We start from the raw sequence: 23,791 nt of genomic DNA on the forward strand, positions 1-23,791 counted from the left end.
TACCACATTAGCTTCCACTCTAGCATGGTATTGCTCCAAGAGGGTACCACAGAGAGCTTGGATACTGTTTGAAGTACCTCCAGAACTAAATACATCAATAGTTCCTCCCTTTTCCTAACTCAAGTTTCCACCTTTGGAAATGCTTAGGTGGCACCAAATCACTGCACACACTGCAAGCTGCCCTGTTCCTTTCACAGTAAAAGATGAGGAGAATCTAAGAAGCACAGCTAACTTTTAAGAGCTAATCTTGTACGACCTCTCCAATGTGACAATCCCCACCAGGCTTTTCTTCAGCACCAAGCATGCATGTCGTCCTGTTCCAGTGCCCTGTGTGATTGACCAGGGGCAGTGCCAGGGCAATTGCTTCCTTCCTGGAGCTTGCTTCCAGCCCCTCCCAGCACTGCAGGGCAAGTGTGGCAGATGCTGGTCTTGCATGGCATTTATTCTTCTTCTTCTCAAAGGGCTTTTGGTTTAGGTGCAAAAGTTGTGATGGTCCCCAAGTAGTGGCATAGAGAAATCCCTTTGCCCCCCTCCCACCTGGAAAGATGCCCCAGCAGAGGACATGGGAGGATCTTGAGCTTTGTCAGGGCAGGTTGCTCGGGCACATCAAGCAGCTCCTGTTCTGTGCTGTGCAGGCAGCCAGCCCAGCACTGAATGGGCAGGTCGGCTTCCAGCTGGCAGAGACAGGCAGCCCTGCCCGTGAGGAGCTAAATTAATGCTTCCCTCCTTCCTGTTCACTCTGTAGAATGTCCTTGGCTTCTCCTTCCTTCTTGCAGAATACCAAGCTGCTGTTGCTGTTTCTGCAAGTGCTGAACGTCTCAAAAGTGCAGAATGCTGTCCCACAGAGTTTGCTCCTGCCAGTTCCTGGAGCTGTGTGCAGACAGCCCTGCAGAGTGCTGGCTGCTTGGGAACGGTCACCTGCGTGTGAATGAGTCCATGAAGGACCCAGCTACAGGAAAACATACAAAAGGAGGTCAAAGATATTTGTTATCTGTGTGCTGAACATCTAGATCTGTGCAACAGAGAAGAAAAACCTTCCAGCAGTCTCTATTTGACCTAGAAGGACCCAAACTGGAAAAAAACAAACAAAACCCAAGCAAAAACCCCACAAACAAACAAACCAAAAAACCACAACAACCCACCCAGATAGAAATAGATTTAAGCTTAATGTGAATGCAGAACTCATCCCCTTTTCTCTTAAGTTTGGAAGTGGTCATCTTTGGCCTACTGCAGAGCTCTGTCTGAGCCCTAATTCTGAAGCAGGTCACCTCTTTGCTTGGAGTCATCCACTGAGCTCTGTGCAGCAGGTGGTTCATAGCAGCTGAGTTCTGATCTCACTTGAACTCAGCCCTCGGTTCAGTCAGACTTTGTTTCTCTGCTCAGATGTGTTGCCAACTGAAAGCACAACGACCTGGGCAAAAAAAAAAACCTCAAACATTTGCTGACAATGTGTTGGAATTGGACAGGTGGTGAAAATCAGCCCAGAACAAAATAAATAGATCACGGCATCAGCCTTAGCCAAAATCCTGCAGTGAATCCTTGTCACAGAAGCTCCTCTTCCCTTTTAGTAGTGTCAGACCACAGACATTTAAATAACCATGACAGGAAAAGGGGGAAAATTATCAACAATTGGTATTGCAGAGGAGGGGGAGGTGAACTTTGCTGCTTTATTCATTACTAAGATTCATTCTGTGCTAAGAGTTTGAGTCTAACATTTCCTGTGTTGCTGTCCAGCTGGAGTTACTAGGGATAGATACTATACCTCCTCTCTTAAAGACAGGCAGTGTGAGCTTAAAGCAAGAAGCCAGAAACTGCTTTATTAAGGCTTTTTCAGACCTACTTTAGGTTTTAAGCAAGTTGCTTAGCCTTTCTGTTTCAGGCTGAGTTGCTGTATTCCATCCTCATCCTCCTGTCAAACAAGTCAGCAGTTTGCCCTGCTAATTCATGCATGAAGACAAAGTTGAAAGGAGTTTCTCAAGTCTGGGACCTCAATCAGCTGTAGGAAATTTGTTCTGATTCCTGAAGTTCAACCTTTGAGCCATGTAGGAATCCTGACTTTCCTGGGAAGCAATAAGCAAGCCTAAAGCTGTGGCAGCGTGGGAGGGAAGTCCTTGAACATCAACTCTAAAGCCTCAAACCCCGAAAGAAAAGTAATAGTAACTCACTGTTGCAGCCTGAATTGCTTAGTTTTAAACACAGACTTGTAATTTTGAGGGCTTGGCTTGTGATTTTGTGCAGCAATTTGCAGTGCAAGGCAATAATTAGTCCACACTGCCGGAGTGTGGCCTCTTGTCTATTAAGTCTATTGTTCTCTGCTTTTCCCCTTGTTAAATTCCTCTGCATTTGTTATGCTTAAGCCTGAAAAAATAAACCATCTTTATCCACAGACAGTTCCTTTACCTTTTTTGTGGTAGATGTCCCTCAAATGCTTTTTTATTTAATCCATGCTTTAGCATTCCAGTGTTGCAGATAACAAACTTACTTATCCTGTGTGGAGAAGTAAACTTCCTTACCATGGCTGGTTAATGCCTGCAGCTTCCCAGGCTGAAGGAGAACCTGCTTCTCCCAGACAGGAACCCTGCAGAGTTTCTCTGTGCTGCAAGAGCAGAGGTGAGCAGAGCCCTCAGCACCCAGAGGCACAAAGCAAAAGCCAGGCACACCATGCTGCTCTCAGCTGATCAGGAGCTGCTTAATAAGATGTTTGGTAGCTCTTTAAAAATAGAGCTGACTATACTGAAACTCTCTTTTTTCTTTTTTTCCCATTTAGGATTTTCTGGAACACTAAGTCAATAGCTGCCCATTCATTATGGTGTAAATGTGGACTGTAGATTCAGGTCACAAGAAAAAGACTGCTTCTTCTGTAAGATAAAAAAGGTGCTATCCTTCCCATGTTTACTTCAGTGCTTTATTTACCCACATGAAGTCACTCACTGGCCCTATTTGGCACACAGCTTTCCAGTGAGCTTTCTTAAGCTGCTCCAGGTGAGAATGTGAAGCCTCATTACAGTGTCCATAAAACATTATTTTTATAGACAAACCATTTCTTGAAAGAACTGAATGTTCCAGCTCCTAAAACTAGTTTGTTGTAGCTTCATCTGTGAACTATTCTTTGTGAACAATAACATGGGCTGGGTCTCAGCAAATATTTTTACAAGCCAGTTGAAGATCAAGTTTTCCACCACAGTTAGCAAAATATTTCAATTAAAGAAGGATTATTTCTGGAGCAAGTTATCTATTTTACTTCTGTATTTTATCTTGGTTGTACAGTTAAAAAAAAAAAAATCAGAATCAGGATCTTTCTGGTGCATGTCACTAAAACCAGTTCTCATTCAACTGGGGAAAAGAAACTTTTCATCTGAAAAAAAGTGGGAGCAGAACACAGGACACTTCAGCTCCTCTTTGAATAACAGAAGTTGAGGCAAAATCAACAGAAAGTTTGACATTCCTTCATTACTGGGGAATGAGTTTGGTCCTGGCCTGTTTGAGATTCAGCAGGGTAAGAGCTCCTTCAGATCAGGCCCCATCCATCCTGGCTTGCTGCAGGATTCTGTCCTTACAGCACCTTAGAGGGGGCTTCACATGGAAAGCAGCATCTCTGTGAAGATGCTCCATGTAGAACACTCTTGTTGGGTTCAGTGCATATTGCTCCTGGCAGATGGCTCACCTAGAATTCCTCTGCCTTGCAGGGGGCCTAAGAATAGAAGAGTGCTGTATTTTAAACCATCTTACCAAAGGGAAACATAAAATGCCTTCTATGACACTTGTCATTAATTTTTTAATTCCTATTTGCTTTCTAATGGTTGTCTGAAGCTGGCTGAGCTCCACAGCCACACAAGCACACATCCCAGTGCCTGCAATAAGCCTTTTTTATACCACTTCACCCAATTTCCATGGGATGGGGTTTAACAGCTTTCAGATGAGAATTGTGCCACCACGACTGTCATAAACTGGCTTTTGAAATGCGCATTACCTGCCAGATTCTCAACCTCAAAAAATAGAACCCAGTAAACAGTTAGGCCTTTAATTAAATACGTTCTAACAATTGTTTCAGTCTCTGATAGCTATGTTCTTGTTTCTATTGAGTTGCAATTATAACATTGGAGTAAAAAAATTGCAGACTTTGTCCTGGTTTGTTATAAATATAACATAATGTATACTCTGCTCTCTACTCTTTAACCATAACTCTCCAGTCTGCAGAATTCTGTCTTGCATTCTATGGGAAAAAAAAAAAAAAAAACAAACCTCCTTTAGGATGTCATTATCCATCTCAATACAAGTCCTATATGTTAACAGTTAGACCCTGCAAGTTTCACTCAGCAGCTATTTAAAAGCAGAGAGAATTCCCAGCTTTTCCTAGAGAATGCTCTTAGTTATTATACAATCATCCCAACTTTCAATTTTGTTCCTAGTTTTGATGGCCAAGAATTGAGATGTTTGACCTAACTCTGGCAAACCTACATAGTAATTTATTCCTGGGACCAACCCTTTTTTTAGGATTCTCTCCTCTGAAGTCAGTCTTGGGAGAGAAAGCACATTCCAGAATAGCAGAGCAGGCACGTGGGTTCTGTTTAATCTCTGCTTTTAGCCCAAAGTCTGTGTTTACTGGGGAGTGACTTGTTGTGTTTTGATACAGTAATGGTAGCATCCCACAACCACTAAAACCTTGCATAAAATAAGCAACCCTGTTTTATTAAGGAAAACTATGCATCAATCACTTTTGATGTTTTTTTGTAACTTAGTTCCCAGGGAGAGAGAAAAAAATCATACTGCATAGGAAAAGATAGTATAGAAAATTGCTAACTCAGGTGCTGAAAATAGGAAAGAGGGAAAGGAAGGGAAGGGAAGGGAAGGGAAGGGAAGGGAAGGGAAGGGAAGGGAAGGGAAGGGAAGGGAAGGGAAGGGAAGGGAAGGGAAGGGAAGGGAAGGGAAGGGAAGGGAAGGGAAGGGAAGGGAAGGGAAGGGAAGGGAAGGGAAGGGAAGGGAAGGGAAGGGAAGGGAAGGGAAGGGAAGGGAAGGGAAGGGAAGGGAAGGGAAGGGAAGGGAAGGGAAGGGAAGGGAAGGGAAGGGAAGGGAAGAATTCAGTGAGGTTTTGGCTCAGTCTGTACCCAGTGTATGTGGCACAGGTGGTTACTAACGGTTGTAGCAGCGAACCTAGGCTGGCCTGGCAGTGCTGAACCATCAGGGCTTTTGCGTGAACCGAGATCTAAAGAATTTAATCTGTAACACCGGGCAGGACTGCCGCTGCTGGAATAAATTCACAGCCTCGGGATCTGGGCTCCTCTCCAGGGTGCTGATGCAAGCCTGCATCTGTTTATCAACTGGTTTCACTCTGACACAGTATTTTTAATGAATGAAGAATTAGGCGCAGTGGTTGACCGAAATCTACTTGGCTTATCGTAAAGTCGCTATGAAAACAAAACAAAGTCCAGGCTTGAATCTTTGTCCAATGCAATCTCGGAGTGTTCTTTCCAGCTACAGATACCTTTTGCTCAGCCTTGCCCCGAGGGCTATTGTGGAGTCTCCTTCTCTGGAGACTTTCAAAACCTGCCTGGATGCATTCCTCTGCGGACTATCCCAGGGGATCCTGCTTTGGCAGGAGAGTTGGACTGGATGACCTCTGGAGATCCCTTCCAACCTCTAACATTCTGTGATTCTATGATTTTCTGTCGGTATCAAACCACGCAGACGGAGTGAGCTCTGCTGTCACCACACCAAGGATTCTCACCGGGAGCTCTCTTTACCCTGGGAAAACTGCGGAGAAGCCAGCGCCCGGCTCCTGCTCTCCCCTTTCTTTGCCGCCGCTGCTCCGCGCCACCTGCGGGCACCACACCGGCCTCCACCGGGCGGGCTCCGCCGCCACGCCCCGCCCCGCTCGCCCCGCCCCGCCCCACCGCGCTCCGCTCCGCTCGCCCCGCTCCGCCTCCCCTCGCTGGCGCTTCCCAGCGTGCCTCAGCGCTGCGCTCCTCTCGGCTTCCGTCCGCCCGCAGCCGCTGCCGTCGGCGTTGTCTTGTGCCCGGGCAGGCCACGGAGCGCGGGGAGCTGCTATGGAGACAGGTGAGGGGTGGCCGCGGCCTGCCGGGCGCTCCGAGCCCCGCTCTGTTTGCGTGGCTCAGGAGATTGCGGTCAGGTCTGCTGTGCGGGGCCGATTCTCACTGGTTGTCTCTTGTGTCAGATGATACCGGGAACCGGCTGCGCTTCCAGCTGGAGTTAGAGTTTGTTCAGTGCCTGGCGAATCCAAATTACCTCAACTGTAAGTACTTAAAAAGTGCATTTCGGGGTATTGAGGACTATCTGTCGTTTAATGGCGTTTGTTATTCATGGTAGCGTTAAACAGCTAAACAAGAAAAGGGAAAGAGGGTTTTGCAGCATAAAGATCTGTAGATGAATTTGTCTAGATTTGAAACACGGAGATTTGAATGCAAAATGATTTATTGGTTGAAATAGGGGGGGAATCTGTCAAAGGGAGGGAAAAATCAACAAATTCAAGTCTGTGATTAAGAAATTTCAAGTTGATAGTATTCCTTTATAGGAAATCTGAATTTTATCAACATTAATAATTTCAGGTGCTCTCCTTTAATTCCCTGCTGAGTTTGATGCTAGTCAGAGTCTCCTGTTGCTAAAAGCTCTGTGCTGTTGGAGGAGCCATGCAGTGTATTCGAGATGAAAATAGTTTATTGTGGCTAGTGTGTTGACATAAAAATGTATTTTCCCCTGTGTTTTTTGGGTTTTTTTCATTTTGAGCTATCAACATTTGATTGCAAAAGAGAAGTCCTGACTCAAGTGCCTCTCTGTGTAGTTTTGTGATGGGTGTGCTGCAGGTTGGGCATGTTTTCTTCATGCATTTCTAACTGACAGTTCCTTATTTGTCATTTTATTTCAGTTCTTGCTCAAAGAGGCTACTTCAAAGACAAAGCTTTTGTAAATTACCTTAAATATTTGCTATACTGGAAAGAACCTGAGTATGCAAAATATCTGAAGTAAGTGTTAAAGCCATTTCGATTTCTGCATTTAAGTGATTTGATGTTTACTTTTCTGTTACTTTCCCTACTACAGAATCAGAGTCATAGAATAGTTTGGGTTGGAAGGGACCTCCAGAGGTTATCCAGTCCAACCCTTCTGCTGTCAGCAGGGACATCCTCCACTAGATCAGGTTGCTCAGAACCCTGTTGAGCCTCACCTTGAATATTTCCAGGCATGGGGCCTCAACTACCTTCCTGGGCAACCTGTTGCAGTGTTCCAGCACCCTCATGGTGCAGAACTTCTTCCTAAAGGTGCTCTTCTCTAATTCCAAAGCGTTACACCTCATCCTGCCACTGCAGCCTTTGCAAACAGTTCCTCTGCAGCCTTCTTATAGCTGCCTTCAGGTACTGGAAGGCTGCTATTAGGTCTGCCTGGAGCCTTGCCTTCCCCAGGCTGAACAACCCCAGCTCCCTCAGCCTGTCCTGGTAGCAGAGCTGCTCCAGGTCCCTTGTCATTTTTGTGACCCTCCTCTGGACCCACTCCAGCCTAACACTGAAGTTAAGCGCGGAACATGCACAGTTTTAAGCGTTTTGATTCTTGAGCAAAGCACATAGGTGAAAAGCTAAAATAATGCAGAATTATTGCAGACTGCAGTTTTCCTGTGCCTTGTAAAGCCTTGTGCTGAAGTGTGTGTGTTTGTCCTGCAGGTACCCTCAATGTCTGCACATGTTGGAGCTGCTCCAGTACGAGCATTTCCGCAAAGAGCTGGTAAACGCTCAGTGTGCTAAATTCATTGATGAGCAGCAGATCCTTCACTGGCAGCACTACTCACGGAAGAGAATGCGCCTCCAGCAAGCACTTGCAGAGCAGCAGCAGCAAAACAACACCTCTGTAAAATGAAAAATGCTTGGAAGGGTGATGATGAGGTGTAGCTGTGATGCTAAGGTGTAGTTTTGCGTCAGCCGAAGTATTTACAAGACCAGAATGAACCCTTCTGTAGGTTTGGTCCTGGGTGTCCATGCATTCAGTTTTTGTTTTATCAAGTCACTGGGTTGATTTGGTTTGGTTTTTTTCCTTCATCAGCTTTTATAAAGATACAAGACTGATAACCACCTACTCCTGCCATTTATTTTGTAGCACTGAGCATGACTTACTGTACTTAGTGATTGCTCTTGATTCGGGAAAACAAAGCAGAGTTTTGTTACTTACTGACATTGAAGGAACAAAAAGTAACTCAGCCTGTTCTCAGGAGGCTTTTTCTTTGGAGAATGAAGCGTCTCAAAAGTGTGGCTAAGAACTCCCTCATGCACTGCTTTTTACAACTGCAGGCTGAGCAAAGTTGAAGCGCTGATGTTGTAGAAAATTCAAACAGTGGATTTTTTGCATTTGAACCCAGCAGAGTTGTCACTTCTCACTTCTGTGTACCTGGTGATTGCTGTTGCTGGTGGGCTCAGAGAGTTCTCCTTACAATCTGTTTTACAGACAGGAATCAAAAGTGTGACAAGGTTTGTAGGTGAGATAAGGAGTAATAAACTTGGCAGATACTCCAGATGGAAATAGGGTCTAGCTGCATCTGTTCCATTAAAGTCAGTTTAACTTGAATCTTGGTTTCCTGCCAATGAAATCTTGGCTGCCCTTAGGCTTCTCTACAGTTAGTGAAAACAATAATACAGGTTATGAAAAAAGGGGTAGGTGCAGTGTTGGAGAAGCTTTTGCCATGTATTGCTGTATAGTTTCTAGTGTAAGAACTCAGATCCTGGCAGCTGTCAGGGATTTAACTTTGATATTTCAAATTTTTATCTGTGTTAGGTTTCATATGCTTGTCAGCACAGGTGACACGGCTGTCAGCCTTCAGCTTATCACACTCTGTGAACAGATAAGCCATTAAACGTAGAATCATAGAATGGCTCAGGCTGGAAGGGACCTCAGAGATCTACTCCAACCTCCCCACTATGGGCAGGGACACTTCAACTAGACTCCCCTGCTTAAGGCCTCATCCAGCCTTGTCTTGGACACCCCAAGGAGGAGGCATCCACATCCTTCCTGGGGAGCCTGTGCCAGAGTCTCACCACCCTTATACTGAGGAACTTCTTCTTCAGCTCTAACCCTCTCTACCTTAGCTTCAAACCATTCCCCCTTGGCCTGTCTCTAGACACCCTCATGAAAAGGCCCTCTGCAGCCTTCCTGTAGGATGCCTTCAGCTACTGGAAGGTAGCTCTGAGGTCCCCCCAGAGTCTTTTCCAGGCTGAACATCCCCAGGTCCCTCAGCCTGTCATCACAGCACAGGTGCTCCAGCCCCTGGATCATCTTTGTGGCTCCTCTGGCCTCACTCTGACAGCTCTGTGTCCTTCTTATGCTGGGGGCACAGTATTCAAGGTGGGGGGGTCTCACAAACACTGGCACTGAAAAGCTATCTAAATAGCTTCAGTAGCTCTATGAAGTCAGGTTTAGGAAGAATATGGAGATTTTCTTGTTCCATTCACTATTAATTTAGCACCTAAGTCTTATTCTTCAGTACCTAGTAGGCTGCTCCCAGTTCACAACATGAGCTCAGCTCCTTTGAAAAAATACTATGTTCAAACTCAAGTTTATTTGAGAATGAAAGATGCATTTTGTTGTTGTTGCAAGACTTTGTGAAAGGTTTGGATCTGGAATGCAGTGACATTTACTTCCATCTAGGCAAGATAATTAACCACAGAAGTTTAAAAAAAAAAAAAAAAAGTGGAGGATTCCTTGAAAGGACATTGCAGTGGTTTGAGATGAAGATCTCTGTCAATGATTGATTCCTTTAGTCTTCAGTAAACAACATACGCACAAGCTCTGCTTTGAAACATTCTTCTTCAACCAGCTTCTGAGGCTGAAAAGAAAAGATGTTAGGGGCAATTCAGAAGTCTTCTCTAGACTACAGCCATTTGTACAAACTGCCATCAGCCATACTCCAACACATGGGGAAGGGTGGTGGGGTGGAGCTGGCAGTGTAAGAAGAGAATGCCTGTGGTTTTGTGGCCTTGGAAGAGTCATCTCCTGAAGCAACTGCTGATTTAAATAATGTGCACAAGTTAAGACTTGAGCTGCAGGCTCTCTGAATCAGGAGACAGCATACAACGTGCTTCACTCCTGGAATATTTTGCCTTTGGATTGTGTAAGATTGGAGGAGCTGCAAGCCACAAAGCTAACAGTATGTTGCTATGAATCTTCTCTACCCCTCAACCACTATGTGCTAAGTACTTATTTTCTCTAGTTTGTGTTTCTTACAGACAAGATTAGACAGAAAGCAGAGTGGTTCTTTCTGGAGAAACTGTCAGAGCCAGGCAGAGTGCCTGGGTGGGAGCAGAAGAGCTGTTCCTAGTTGTCTGCTCTTTTTAAACACAAAAGCAATGCATAACTAATTCATTTACAGCCACAAGCTTCTGCTAGCTTCCCACCTGAATGTCTGTAGTTCCAGAATATACAAAAAAAATCACTTACTGTCCCATATTTAAGTAGTGTAGGCACTCCTGTTAGTTTCAGATTCTTCCTGAATTCATTGTTGGGATCTTTCCAGCTATTCAGGAAGAAGGGGTTAAGCACAGCTTGTGAAGATTCAGGCTGAAGTTCACTTGTTGAAATTCCTTCAGAGATGATTCAAAGGTAAAGGCCTTTGAATCCCAACCCACATGTCAGAACAAGCATGCAGATAGTTCACATTAGGGATGGTGTAGACCTCAAATCTCAAAAACATGTTTCATTTCTTACAGAAAAGGACAGACCAGGCAGTTCCAACAGTTCAGTTAATCTCTACTCCATGAATAGCAAAGTTATATCTCATTTGTTGATGACATTAAAAGAGTTACTTACTAGGCTCTGTCTCCTACTAGGCAGTAGATAAATATAGACCCATCAGGCATGTTATGAAGTTCCTTCCTCACAACTGGTTCAGCTAGAGTAATTGAAAAAAATATATCAGTAGTTAATACTGCAGTGCTGCTACAAAATCACACGGATCTACTCTGACCAGCTAGTTAATGTTTGGTCTGCTTTTGTTTCATCTAGCTATCCACAAGCTGTGCAGCATTTATAACATCCTCAACACTGAAGGGACTCAGCTCTGAGTAAAGGCCAATTTCTGCTTTCACAAGGAAGAACAATCACTGTCCCCTCCCGATCTGTACGAAAGCCTCTCAGCACAGCAGCAAGTTGCTGACACATGATCCAGAAGGCTCAGTGCAATGTTTTCCAAGCAACTGCCTTCATCTTCTGCCTCTTGGCATAGCGCAGTTCACTATTTACAATCTCACGGCTTGCATGTAATTGTTTGCTGGGCCTTTGCTCAACACCACCTTACACTGCATGCCGTTCAGCGGAATGCGGCTAACAGAGGGAGCGCAGCGCGGAGAGCTTGTTAGCGCGGCAGCTGCCACGGTTGGCTCCCGCACTGCCAACGCAGTAACTGCAGCTAGAGCTCGGCACCTGAACCGTGTCTAGCCCAGTCACGATCCTCGATAAGGGAGGGGCGGCGGCATGCGGCTTCCCCAGGCACACGGCGAGAGCGGGCGCTACCCGCGGGCAGGGCAGTCAGCACGGCGCCGGACACCCCGAGGCAGGGCGCTCCGCCGCTACTGGGGTTCCTGCGACTACCGAGGGAGTCGGACGCTGCCCAGCCGCGCCCACCCCTGCGGGGAGTGGAGTCTCACCCGTCACGCAGTCCGGGCACCAGCTCCTGCCCTCTGCATCCTTGTCGCCGCAGAAGAGCGCGAAGATGGGCCGGCCGTGGTAGCTCTGCGCCGTCTGCACGAACTCGGAGTACCCGCGGACCTGCTTCTCCTCCCAGCCCATGGCGACGGCGGGAAGGGCAAGCTCCGCCCCGGGGCCGCGCCGGGCGCCGTGGTTCCACGCCGGACACCGTAGTTCCACGCCGCTCCGCTCGCTTCCCGGCGGGCTCTGCGGCAGCGGTTGCCAGGAGCGGCTTTGAGCAGCGTCCCGGTAGGTCTGAGTGTGCGTTTGGGCTACCCGTTCGCCCTTCCTTAGCAGCAGTGGGCGGCTTGGCTCGCTGATGCCAGTCTCGCCCTCCCGGGCTACCGTGAGGGTTGCCATGAGGGCGAGGCGGGGAGCCGGCAGGCCGCGGGGGGAGGCTGGGCTGGCGGCCGTGGGGCCGTGGCGCCGTGGCTGCGGGCGGCTGGAGGGAGGCCGCACCGCAGCGGAGTCTCCCTCGGTCGTGACCAAAACCCACGGGCAGGCGGCCGGACTGCGGCTCTCTCGCCGGTTTCCTGACATCCTCACGGTGCGCAATTTGCCTTCTAACTGTGGAAGCTGGGCAGCGTGCTTGGTGTTCATAGCGAGAGCCCCCACGGCCTGTCTCGGTGCTCCTCAGCTTGCCGTGAGGGTGTGTAAAAGAAGGATGTAAATTGTAACTTCTACCTATAGCAGTGGGATTGGACTCTCCGTTTCGTGTGCTACCTGCACAAGTACACAGGCTGTATTTTCCGTCTCCTTGTGCCTCCTCGGGTTTGGTCTCTGTTATTCCCATCAAAGCTGGGTTTTAAGAGGCAGAAATAATGGATTATTCTTCTTATGTTCATAGTTGCAACTGTAACCAAAGGAGAAATAACTGCTTTTGCAGCATCAAGCCAATGGGATGGGATCAAGCAAGCCAGCTGTGCCTGATGGTACATTTGCATCCACTACTCAGCCGTACAGGAATGAAGCAAAGGTTTTCCAAACACAGGTATTGCTTGACTTCTGCAGTGGTCACAAATTGGGTTTTGTTTGTCATCATTCCTAAAAGGTGATTATGACCCCCCCACACACACTTCCTTTCCTGAGATAAGCCACTACTGAGTGTCAAATCTTCATACTTGCTTTCATGGTGCTGTCATACATGATCCTGACACTGTTCTTTAGTAAGTCTATAGATCAGAAACTACATCTGTAAATGTTTACCTGTCTGTTGTGGTTTAATCCCAGTAGGCAGCTAAGCACACAGCCATTTGCTTACTCTCCCCTAGTGGGATGGGTAGGAGAATTAGAGGGGTAGAAGTGTGAAAAGCCATGGGCTGAGGGTAGGTTTGTCAATGCGTGTACCCTCCTTAAGGTGCTCACTCTACACTGCAGATAAGAGTCTGATGTTATTTACAGAATCCCAGAATTGCCTAGATTGGAAAAGACCTTTGAGAACATTGAGTCCAGTCATTAACCTCACACTGATAAATCCTTGACCAAACCATATTCCTAAGCACTATTTCTACACCACTCTGAAATACTTCTAGGGATGGAAGCTCCACCATTACCCTAGGCAAAGTGTTCCACTGCCTGGTAACCCTTTCAGTAATTCTTTCCAAGGTGATTTAAATGCTTAGTTGTAAACACTTTTGGATACTGGCATTTGAGGGGATGAATTCCCTGCATGCATTGCAGAAGTACCACCGTGGCAGAGTGTGTTCTAATATGAAAGAAGATCCACTTTCCTTACTGTCATAGACTAGAGGTACCTCACCTGTGTGAAGTCTTCTGTGTAACATCAGGTTTTTTTTTTTCCTTTTTGTCACTCTTTGGAACAGCTGCAGTTCAATAGAAACGTTCCTGCAGCTCCAGAGAACTTGGCTCTCAGATTCTCAAACCCCCGTCCAGTTATAATAGAAAAACTGAAAGCTTCCAATGATCAGAGAGATCTGACTGGAAGTAAAGAGCCCAGCCTGAGAAGCTCTAGCATGTTTTCAGTGGTATCTGAAGAGAGACTGAAATTGGCTGTGCAGCTAGCCAAAAGGGACATAAAACGAAGACGTCTCGAAGAGCAAGTGAAACAGCAAGTGTTTGGAGATGCAGGCAATAAACCATTGTTGGCCCAAAAGTTACAACAGCAGAAGACTGAAGTAGTTGAAAGTCCAGAAAATAAAAATGCTTTGAAGTCTCAAACTTGCATGAAATACCAGCAGAATCTCAGTCAGCCCTCCAAAGTGGAGACTACCAGCTCTGGTGCTAAGGTTTATATCTACACACCCAGTGGAGGAAAGCTAATACCAGCTGGTTTGGACTCTTCACCCTCCCATGACACAAAGCAGGACCCTAAGCCAAATGAGAACAGGCAAGAGGATAAAAGTATGCAGGAAGTCCGACAGCTACGTAAGGAATTGAGGAGCTATGTCCAGAAAATTGAAGAACTGACCAAAAAAGGTGTAAGACTGAACAATAATTACCCTCTCTAAATGTACAGTAGTTTGTTAATTTGTTTTTATTTCTTGGGCATTTCTTTGCTTGGGTTAGAATCCCTTTCTAGCTGTGGATTTTTGAGAGCCACCTACTTCTTTGAAAAGTAGGTAAAAGCTAGAAGGGTTGACTAGTTTAAACCACTCTGAGTGTTTGTGGTGAGTTCCAATCCAGGCTGCAATGATACTAAATTAATGGTAGGCTGTTTAATAACATGGGTGAGAAAATATTGGTATCTGTGGGCCTGTTGGGTAGCTACTCAGATTGCAGGAAACAGTATCATGAACCACATTTTTACCAGTGATGAGAAGAGGGCAGCAGCTGGGAACATTTAACTTCCCAAGCCTGACTCAATGTATGGCTGTGCAGTAGCATGATTAATGTGCTGACACCCTGGTGTGGGCCAACCCTTGCTGGCAGCAAAGTGCCACTTGTGCTCCTTTCCACTTCAGGGGGACAGGGAAGAGAATAGAAAGATTAAAAGCAAGAAAACTTAGGGGTTGAGATAAAGAGAGAAAGATAGTTTTCTAAGGGGAGGAAAGAGGAAGAAGAAAGAAATCCAAACCAAGTAATGCAAAGGCTGCCTCCAGCCCAGCCACCCCCAGTGCCTGCTGCCTGGCTGCTCTAAAGCTGAGGGGTGTCCTGTGATTTGGTAAGATATAACTACTGAGTACAGGAATGTTCAGTCAGCTTCTAAAAAGAAGCAAGACATGGAGATAAAATCACTCCCTGCCATCACTGCTGAAGGGAGCCTGGCGAAATATATTGTGTGCTGGCTCTGCTTGAAAGAGGCTTGTTGCTAAATTGTTTGTTGTTATGACCTAATTGGGATTTTCACATGTTAAATGGAGATGTAAAACTTTACATTTCATGCTTCTTAGGGAGAGAGAGAGAAATTTTAGATCCTGATGAAGAGCAACGAGTTTGTGCTAGAAGGCAGAAACAAGCTGCACGCTCAGCACGGATGCTGTATGTGCTCCAGCAGCAGGTAGGAGCTGGCATTGTAACCTGGGATCTAGGGTAGCTGGGCTTGAGAGAAATGAACTGAAACCAGAGAAATGTCATCAAGTTGTCTCTAACTTCCATGGCATTCTAGTTTAGAGCTGAATGGTGTGATTAATCCTCTTGTGACAAAGAGGTAAGCATCACAGTTGGAAAATTTGGACTGTCACTCAGATGTTGCAGTGAAGATTAATTGTTCATTTATAGACATGGAGCTGAGCCTGACTCACTTTCCTCTCTCCTCCTCCTTTCTTGATAAACAGGTAAAAGAAATTCAGGATGATTTAGAGAAACTGAGTGCTCATAAAATCAAACATACTAAAAAGGTAAGATGTAATTATCCTTCAGGCTATAACTTACTGAGAGAAGATTTTCTAATTGAGTTGAGTTATCTTGGGTACAGCTATGCCCTTTCCAGAAGGGAGGTTTCCTTTGGATCTTTCACCTTTTGTCTCCTCACAGGGCTGTGTCTCCTTTGCTCTCATACTGCCATTGCTGCTTCCATCTTCTCCTCTGTTCTTATCTGTCTACAGTGAAGTCAAGAGGAAGACTGTTGGTTTTCTGCTTTTCTGTGCCTTCTAATTCCTTCTTCATCCCACTTCCTTTTCTGAATAACACTCTCTTCTACTCTGGACTACAGTTTTTAACTTCCTGTTGATGTCACTCAGTTTTATCAGCCTCCTTTCTGATTTTCTGCTCTGCTCGGCATCTTTCAGAAAGACAGCACTGAGGTCATGCCTCCTGTTTGGCCGATATTGTCCCCTTGTTCTCTTGTGCTTTTCCACCACTTGTGATGGATGGAGACTGTTCTGTGTTTGGCAGTTGTTGCACATCAGACCCAAGCCCATGCCTGTAGGTACTTTGTTGGCATAGGTAGGAGAGACATCAGAATATGTTAAACCCAAGCTCTTTGATCTGAAGCTGGCAGGATAGTTGGTTTGAGTACTGTTGTGTAGTACCTTCAGTCATTCACTTGTTTTGTCTCACAAATGGCCTCATGCCCATCAGGATGATCCCAAGCCTGAGTTTGGTAAAAGTTGTTTGAATGGTACCAAGATTCTTAGAAACTACAGCAATGAAAGCATTTCTTTGTCCCCTCCCCAGTCTCAAGCAGTGTCCAGGCTGGCAGCAGCGCACAGAGGAGCCGTAAGAGCCTTGCACACGTTTGCCAATCATTTTGCAGATCAAGCAGAGCAGCAGGTTCCTGCCCACTACAGGGAGCTGGGCAGCCTCATTCGACAGCTGTCTCTCTGTTCTGCCAAACTAGAAGGGGATTCCTCCATTTCTGATGTCATCATTGATATCTTGCTGCAAGTCGAGGTAGGGGAAAAAAAAACCATTTTGCTTTAGCTAAGGGAGAAGAGATGGAGTGAAATGTGAGACTGCAACCTATCTTGTGTGTTCAGGAGATGGCAGGATTTCTTGCTGTTGGGTTGGGGCTTTGTAGAAGCCATGTTTTCTAATGCATAAATATGGTTGTAATGTTCCTAATTAATGATGAGCTACTGGGGGATGGCCCTGCTGGCAGCAGGGGGGTTGGACTAGATGGCCTTTGGAGGTCCCTTCCAACCCAAAGTATTCTGTGATTCCATGATTTGCTCAAGTTTGGACTTCACAGTGGAAGAAGTGTGCTGTCTTATCATAGCCATCTGCACTACTTTTTTTTTTTTTTTTTTTTTTTTTTTTTTTTTTTTTTTTTTGTCCATAGCCTTTGTGTCCATTTCTTTTGGAATTGCTGTAAGCAGATAATGTGCTGGAGTCAGTTGTCAAAACTTAAATGCAAGCCTTTTCTGTAAGAGTTAAGTTAATAATTGGACAAATTTTGCATGATGAAACTATCAAACCAAAACCAAACCAAAAAAAGTTCCAGCTACCTAGAATCTCTTGGATTTGCTTCTTATTATTACATCAATTTTACTGAGAGTGTGACTAAAATTCTAAATATGTGGGGCAGGATCTGGAGTCACTGCTGGAAAAGAAACAAACACCCAAAAAGGTGAAGAAATGTGTTGCAGCATCTCAGGGCAAATCTCCAAGTAACACTGAGACATTTCCAGCCAGAAAGCAGCTCCCATCTCCAAAAAGAGAACAGAAACTTCTCATCTTAAAGGGACAGCACAGGCAAGAACATAGAAAACCTGCAGCTGCCAGGAGTCTCTTGACTGGTTTGTATTTTGAATTATTAAATCCTTTCAACTTACAGTCAAAGGTTTATTTGTTATTCTTGATATAGATCAGCGTTGACATGTTGCAAATCTTTCAGCAGTTCAGAAGGCAAACAGTTGTGCTCATCTATTGCACAATAAATTCCCAGAAGGAAAGGATCCCCCTACTCCAGAGAGCAAAGGACCCCCCAGCTCCACTTCACGAGGAAGAAAAGATGCATTGGTGAGAGCTGGAGCTGGAAGAAAGGATCGTAGCCTTGAAAGTGGCTCTTTGAAGAAGAAAGGGATGTGCTTACCTAGCAAATCACAGGTATGGAAGTGGCAAAAGGATTGGTGTTTGCTTTTATTTGGCCTCTGAGATTTGTTATCAAATGTAAGACATCTTTGTCAGCCACATGGGCAATGGCATTGAGGGTATCCTTAGCAAGTTTGCCAAGCTGTGAGGTGCAGGGGACTTGCTTGAGGGCAGGGATGGCATCCAGAAGGATCTTGACAGGCTCAAGAAGTGAGTCAGTGTCAGCTGCATGAGGTTCAACAAGTCCCAGTGCAAGGGCCTGCATGTGAGTCAAGCCAGTCCCAAGCACAAATCCAGGTTGGGTGCAGAGTGGGTTGACAGCAGCCCTGAAGAAAGAGACTTGGAGGTGCTGGCTGATGAGAAGCTCCCCATGAGCCAGCAGTGCCCTCCTGCAGCCCAGCAGGCAGCTGTGTGCTGGGCTGCAGCCAGAGCAGTGTGGGCAGCAGGGCAGGAGAAGGGATTCTGCCTCTTTTCCCCATGAGGAGCAACGTTGAAAAAAATGGGAACTGTTTGCAAAAACAATAGTTGCAGGCTTCAGCATCTGTTTTGTTCAAGAACAGTTCTGCTTCCCTTCAGATCAGTTGTAAATCCTCCCCATGTGTCATCTGTGCAGCAAAGCCAGCAGGCAGGACTTCAAGGGGAGTGCCGAAGCAGAATGCAAAACGCTTTACAAAGTCAACAACTGGAGTCTGTTTTCACTCTCTGAATTTTAAGGGGATGCTGAAATCTCTGCAGGCAAGGCAGGTGCAGCCTGGAGGGAAGCGTGCCCGGTTCCAGGAGACCACCATAGCCTCCCAGCTGAAGGAGACCCAACGGCCTGTGAAGGAGGGCAGGGTGCCCTGCGTGCCCCCACGCCCGGCGCCCCCACCCGTGGCACCCCAGCGGTACGTTCACCACCTGCAGCAGCCCCCTCTGGAAATGCTGCTGTCTCCCATGGTAAATTGGGTGGCTTTGGCCTGGCTGTCAGGCCATGCAGGCAGGTGGCACAGCACAGCTCACTTCCTGGTAGTTGTCTTTTCCCACCTGGCGTGAAGCCCTCTCACCCATCCGGCCTGGGAGGAGCTGCTGCTTTGTGCTTTTTGCTGGATCAGATCCCAGTGCTGTCTGGGAGATCCAGGCCAAGCTGTGCTGGGCAGGGCACTGACAGCATGCAGAGTGGGGATGCACAGCACTGCATTAAGGAGATGAAGATTATTTTCCTGTTGCAAAAGGATGAAATGCCCTTGTCGGGCCCGTGAACAGAGTGCAGGTTGGGTTTAAGCTGTGTTCAGCATCTTGTAGAGCAGGGCTCCCCAGGTTGAGTTTGGTTTGGGGCTGCTGTTTGTGGCAGGTGAAGTATGAGACTTGACCACTGATCCAGCTGCTGGATCTGTGCTAGGCAGTGTGCATGGTAAGATGAGGAGCTCCTCTCAGCGCTGTTTAGCAGAAACATAGCTGAAGATCCTTGGTTCTGATCAGCCTTTCCTGGTTCATAGAGTTTGAGTCACCAGGAATTTTGTCTCCAAGGCTTTTTCCAGTTTTCTGAACTAGCACTCAGGATCACATGATGTCAGTGTGCAATCTGTAACCCTCTGTTACTGTTTTATTTCTGATGGCTACCATGGCTTGAAGCAGAAACTTCAAGAAGAGTGAAGCTGTTCACTGACCTTAGCAGAAGAGAAAGTAGAGAAATTAAGATAATGACTGACTTTGAAGATCTAACACATGGTGTCAGATCTGATATGGTCTTCTCCTCACTCCCACCAGTCCCCAAAAAGTACAGTTAATGAGTTTGGGGTTTTAAGATTCTGTTGTCATGTCAAGTTTCAGAGTGCATTTGTCATTTGTTCTTTTTTTTTTGTGTGTGTGTGTAGGTCACAAAGTGTTTCCCCAGCCCAGTTTGCAGACAAAGTTGGGATGGCAGCACAGGAGAACTTAGAACCTCTAGCAGACAGGACACAGGTAGTACAATCAAGCTCATGCCACTCTTTGGAGGATGCCTTTAGAGCTGTAAAATCTTAATCAAGGGGTAACACACCATTTCTTCTCAGCTTAATGCAACTCTTACTTGTGCAAGAAGGACACAGAGCTGTTGGAGCAAGTCCTGAGGAGGCTACAAAGATGATTCAAGGGCTGGAGCACCTCTGCTCTGAGCACAGGCTGGGGGAGCTGGGATTGCTCAGCCTGGAGAAGACTCTGGGGGGACCTTAGAGCTGCCTTCCAGTACCTGAAGGGATCCTACAGGAAGGCTGCAGAAGGACTTTTCATGAGAGTTTCTAGAGACAGGCCAAGGGGGAATGGTTTGAAGCTGAGGGAGAGCAGGGTTAGACTGGAGCTGAGGAAGAAGTTCTTCAGTAAGAGGGTGGTGAGACTCTGGAATAGGCTGCCCAGGGAGGCTGTGGCTGCCTCCTCTCTGGGGTGTTCAAGGCCAGGCTGGATGAGGCTTTGAGCAGCTGAGTCTAGTGGAGAGGTGTCCCTGGGCATGGTGGGGAGGTTGGAGTAGATGATCTCTGAGGTCCTTCCAACCTGAGCCATTCTAGGATTTCTTTCTTGCATTGGCTGTGGGGCTGTTTGGGTTTGATCTGTTGTTATTGTTGTTTCTTTTTTAACTAGCAGGTCACAGCAAATGCAGATATTCTAAATGAAAAGCTATTGGATGATCTTTTGGAAGATACTGCTCAGGAACTGTGGGGTACAGAGCAGTGTGAGAGACTCCAGACCAAAGCTGTGCCTATGGCTGACACTCCCAGTCTGGAGGCAATGTTGCAAAGAATGGAAGAAATTGAAGTAAGATTTTTTTTTTTCTTTTCTCTCTCTCATTAGAATCATAGAATCAGTCAGGGTTGGAAGGGACCACAAGGATCATCTAGTTCCAACCCCCCTGCCATGGGCAGGGATGTCTCACACTAGATCAGGCTGGCCAGAGCCTCATCCAGCCTGGCCTTAAACACCTCCAGGGATGGGGCCCCAACCACCTCCCTGGACAACCCATTCCAGGCTCTCACCACTCTCATGGGGAATAACTTCTTCCTCACTTCCAGCCTGAATCTCCCCACTTCCAGCTTTATTCCATTCCCCCTAGTCCTATCACTACCTGATAGCCTAAAAAGTCCCTCCCCAGCTTTCTTGTAGCCCCCTTCAGATATTGAAAGGCCACAATAAGGTCACCTCAGAGCCTTCTCTTCTCCAGACTGAGCACCAATTTCTTGTAGTCTCCAGAAACTGTACTATCTGTAAGTGTCTCCATTCTGAATGAAGCAAAGTCTGCCACGGGTCAGCAGAGCTGTGTGTGTTGGTTGAGTGCTGTTGTCTCTTCCACCCCAGAGGTACCAGGAGGCGGTGCGCCGCAGGTTCACCCAGATCCTGTACAGCGATCCGGCCGCCTGGGCCCGGGAGGACCAAACAGGTGAGGCTCTGCTTGATGCAATTTGTTTGTCCTCTGATGGGTGTCTTGAAATCAAGCCACTGATTTATGTTTGATCAAGTAGCACCATCCATGTACATTTTTTTTTTCTATAGGAGCTCCTTTTAGTGTTCCTCAAACAAGGTTCTAAAAATCAGTGTTTTAAAGAGGAAGGATCTCTCTGGGGAGAGTCACAGAATGGCTCAGGTGGGAAGGCACCTCAGAGATCATCTGCTCCAACCTCCCCCTGCATGGACTGGGATAGCTCTCAACTCGACTCAGCTGCTCAAGGCCTCATCCAGCCTGGCCTTGAACACCCCCAGGGAGGAGACACCCACAACCTCCCTGGGCAGCCTGTTCCAGAGTCTCACCACCCTCACACTGAAGAACTTCTTCCTCAGCTCCAGTCTAACTCTGCTCTGCCTCAGCTTCAAACCATTCCCCCTTGTTCTGTCTCTGGACACCCTCATGAAAAGTCCCTCTGCAGCCTTCCTGTAGGATCCCTTCAGGTATTTGAAGGCAGCTTTAAGGTGCCTCCCAGCAGAGCCTTCTCTTCCCCAGGCTGAACGCCTCCAGCGCTCTCAGCCTGTGCTCATAGCAGAGGTGCTCCAGCCCGTGGATCATCTTTGTGGCTGCCATTTTCTACTTGCCTTTATTGGAGCTCCATTTGGATGGGAAGCACTCCTGGTGCAGCTGAGTTGAGGGATGAGAATCTTTAACACATGCTTCCAATCATCAACTCTTAGTTTGAATGATGTCCCTTTTCTGGGGATTTGTCTTTCCTTAGCATTCATTTTCCTACCCAAATTTAATGAGGTTTTGTGTGGAGAAGATGATATTGTTGGATTTTTTTTTTGCCATGTCTTGGATTTAGTGCCAAGCTGAACAGACTCTACTAGCTTCAGAGTGGTATTTTTTTATCTCACCTCTAAAAGTATCCACTGAGACACCAAACTATTTATACTAAAGGTAGACTTTCTAAAATGCTCAACTTTAACACACTGAGCTCTTGCAAATGCAGGATTGCATTTACATTTCAGGGGCTTCTCACCTTCAAGACCTTACTTACCAGAAGAACTTCCCCTTAAAAGAAGCAAAAGCCTCTCTGAAGACCTACCTGCAAGTAAATTTTGGCTTTCTTTTCCCAAGTAACAATTAAAAATGTTATTTCCTTCCTTCTAGAACAACAGATGGCATCAATTGCTCAAAGACCTACATCTCCTCATCCAATTCAGCTAACCAAATTAAATGGACACTCAGAGCCAGAAAGGGACATTTTCTTTGGGAAGCCTTTTGATAGCAAGTAAGTGGAATGTTCAGCCCTACCTTAAACTGTGGTGCCTGTGAGCTGCCTCTTTTCATTACAGAAAATTGTGGTTACTATTGGGAAAGGTTTTCTGATCCTTCACAAACACACTTGGAAAACTCTAGTTGTGGTTTAATGATTGTTTTATATTTCCAGTGATATTGATGAAAACAAAGAAGCAGAGGAGGAACTGCAGACTGGAATTGCCATTCTGCAGCCCTGGACTCGGAATTCCCCACGGGAAGAGGGCTGTGTGGCTCTCTCTGTGCCCAAGGCCATGCTCAGGAGCATCTCTGAGTACAACAGCAGATACAAGCAACACTTGAAACTTACTTGCCATGAGGCAGTTGGCAGTTTTGATCCATGGCAGATTGCTGAGAGGTATCTTCACTGTCTTTGTGGGGTTTGAGTGAATGTGTCAGCTGATGAACAGGTTTTTCTGTCCTTATTCAGGAAAGAAGTGGGGAGGGGGACATGTAAATTCCAAATAGAATCATAGAATGGCTTAGGTTAGAAGGGACCTCAGAGGTCATCTAATCCAACCTCCCTGCCAAGGGCAGGGATGCCTCTCAGCTAGACTTAGCTGCTCAAGGCCTCATCCAACCTGAAGGGATCCTATAGGAAGGCTGCAGAGGGACTTTCCATAAGGGTGTTTAGGGACAGGACAAGGGAGACTGGTTTGAAGCTGAGGGAGAGAAGAGTTAGACTGCATCTTAGGAAGAAGTTCTTCAGTATGAGGGTGGTGAGACTCTGAAATAGGCTGCCCAGAGAGGTTGTGGGTATCTCCTCCCTGGGGGTGTTCAAGGCCAGGCTGGATGAGGCCTTGAGCAGTTGAGTCTAGTTGAGAGGCATTCCAGGCCATGGTGGGAAGGTTGGAGCAGATGATCTCCGAGATCCCTTCCAACCTAAGCCAATCTATGGTTCTGTGATATTTAGATCTTGTCTTAGGCTAACCAGCAGAAAGAATGAAACATCCTCAGTGTTTGCCTTGAAAGTCAGAGCAGTGCTCTCAGCTGACCGAGTGACAGGAATTTGAAATCTGACTTCCTGAGCCTTCTCCTTTCTTTTCCCTCCTTTCCCCTTAGCCTTGCAGATCAGCTGACAGAAGAAGCCCTCTGTGATGTGGCAGCAGAGCTGCAGGATGTTTGTGAGGATTATGCAGAAGCTGTGTTCACGTCAGAGTTTTTGCAGCCAGCACAGTAAATGCTTTCAAATCTGCCCTGTGATCCAGTGCTGCTGGCTTGTCCTCCTCCTGGGGCAGCCCTGCTCCTTCTTGACAGAACTCAGTGTAAGAGTCTTACCAGATGATCACATTTTTCATGCTTTTGTTGAAGTCTGTGAGATTCTGCCCACCAAATGAATTAAGACCTTCAAGGGTTCATCTCAGCATTTTATAAAACATTCTCAGAATGTTTTCCATTTCAGACTTCATTGTACTGCATTTATCAGGACTGTTTTTAAAGCCACTGTTTCAAGAGAGTGAAGTCAATTGGTCCAGG

General features: G+C 46.4%; 3 protein-coding genes across 3 annotated transcripts; 2 read left to right on the top strand and 1 right to left on the bottom strand.

The window, feature by feature from the left end:
* The first annotated feature begins 6,003 nt into the window (after positions 1-6,003).
* Positions 6,004-8,352, top strand: MED31 (mediator complex subunit 31). The gene is made up of 4 exons (XM_054394310.1): positions 6,004-6,054; positions 6,173-6,250; positions 6,881-6,977; positions 7,668-8,352. The coding sequence occupies exons 1-4, from the start codon at positions 6,045-6,047 to the stop codon at positions 7,858-7,860; spliced, it is 378 nt and encodes a 125-aa protein (XP_054250285.1). The 5' UTR covers positions 6,004-6,044; the 3' UTR covers positions 7,861-8,352.
* Positions 8,353-9,586: 1,234 nt separating this feature from the next.
* Positions 9,587-11,775, bottom strand: TXNDC17 (thioredoxin domain containing 17). Its single transcript, XM_054394415.1, has 4 exons — positions 11,634-11,775; positions 10,798-10,879; positions 10,429-10,504; positions 9,587-9,817 (listed from the first exon to the last, which is right to left on the bottom strand). Exons 1-4 carry the CDS (start codon positions 11,773-11,775, stop codon positions 9,749-9,751), a joined length of 369 nt encoding a protein of 122 aa, XP_054250390.1. The 3' UTR covers positions 9,587-9,748.
* Positions 11,776-12,574: 799 nt separating this feature from the next.
* Positions 12,575-23,495, top strand: KIAA0753 (KIAA0753 ortholog). The gene is made up of 14 exons (XM_054394413.1): positions 12,575-12,664; positions 13,497-14,109; positions 15,024-15,130; positions 15,408-15,470; positions 16,249-16,464; positions 17,099-17,309; positions 17,408-17,619; positions 18,319-18,488; positions 19,458-19,545; positions 20,197-20,370; positions 20,908-20,989; positions 22,169-22,289; positions 22,449-22,673; positions 23,378-23,495. The coding sequence occupies exons 1-14, from the start codon at positions 12,575-12,577 to the stop codon at positions 23,493-23,495; spliced, it is 2,490 nt and encodes an 829-aa protein (XP_054250388.1).
* Positions 23,496-23,791: the final 296 nt, after the last annotated feature.

The sequence above is a fragment of the Indicator indicator genome, chromosome 30 (assembly GCF_027791375.1).
Source record: "Indicator indicator isolate 239-I01 chromosome 30, UM_Iind_1.1, whole genome shotgun sequence".
Classification (NCBI taxonomy): domain Eukaryota; kingdom Metazoa; phylum Chordata; class Aves; order Piciformes; family Indicatoridae; genus Indicator; species Indicator indicator.

Coding starts and splice junctions, on each gene's coding strand:
- TXNDC17 (XM_054394415.1), bottom strand. CDS start 11,775: ATGGGCTGGGAGGAGAAGCAGGTCCGCGGGTACTCCGAGTTCGTGCAG. Junction 10,505..10,797: donor CTAGTAGGAGACAGAGCCTA/GTAAGTAACTCT, acceptor CTTCCTGAATAG/CTGGAAAGATCCCAACAATG. Junction 9,818..10,428: donor CACTACTTAAATATGGGACA/GTAAGTGATTTT, acceptor TTTTCTTTTCAG/CCTCAGAAGCTGGTTGAAGA.
- KIAA0753 (XM_054394413.1), top strand. CDS start 12,575: ATGGGATCAAGCAAGCCAGCTGTGCCTGATGGTACATTTGCATCCACT. Junction 12,665..13,496: donor CAAAGGTTTTCCAAACACAG/GTATTGCTTGAC, acceptor TCTTTGGAACAG/CTGCAGTTCAATAGAAACGT. Junction 18,489..19,457: donor CCACCCGTGGCACCCCAGCG/GTACGTTCACCA, acceptor GTGTGTGTGTAG/GTCACAAAGTGTTTCCCCAG.
- MED31 (XM_054394310.1), top strand. Junction 6,251..6,880: donor GAATCCAAATTACCTCAACT/GTAAGTACTTAA, acceptor ATTTTATTTCAG/TTCTTGCTCAAAGAGGCTAC. Junction 6,978..7,667: donor GAGTATGCAAAATATCTGAA/GTAAGTGTTAAA, acceptor TTTGTCCTGCAG/GTACCCTCAATGTCTGCACA.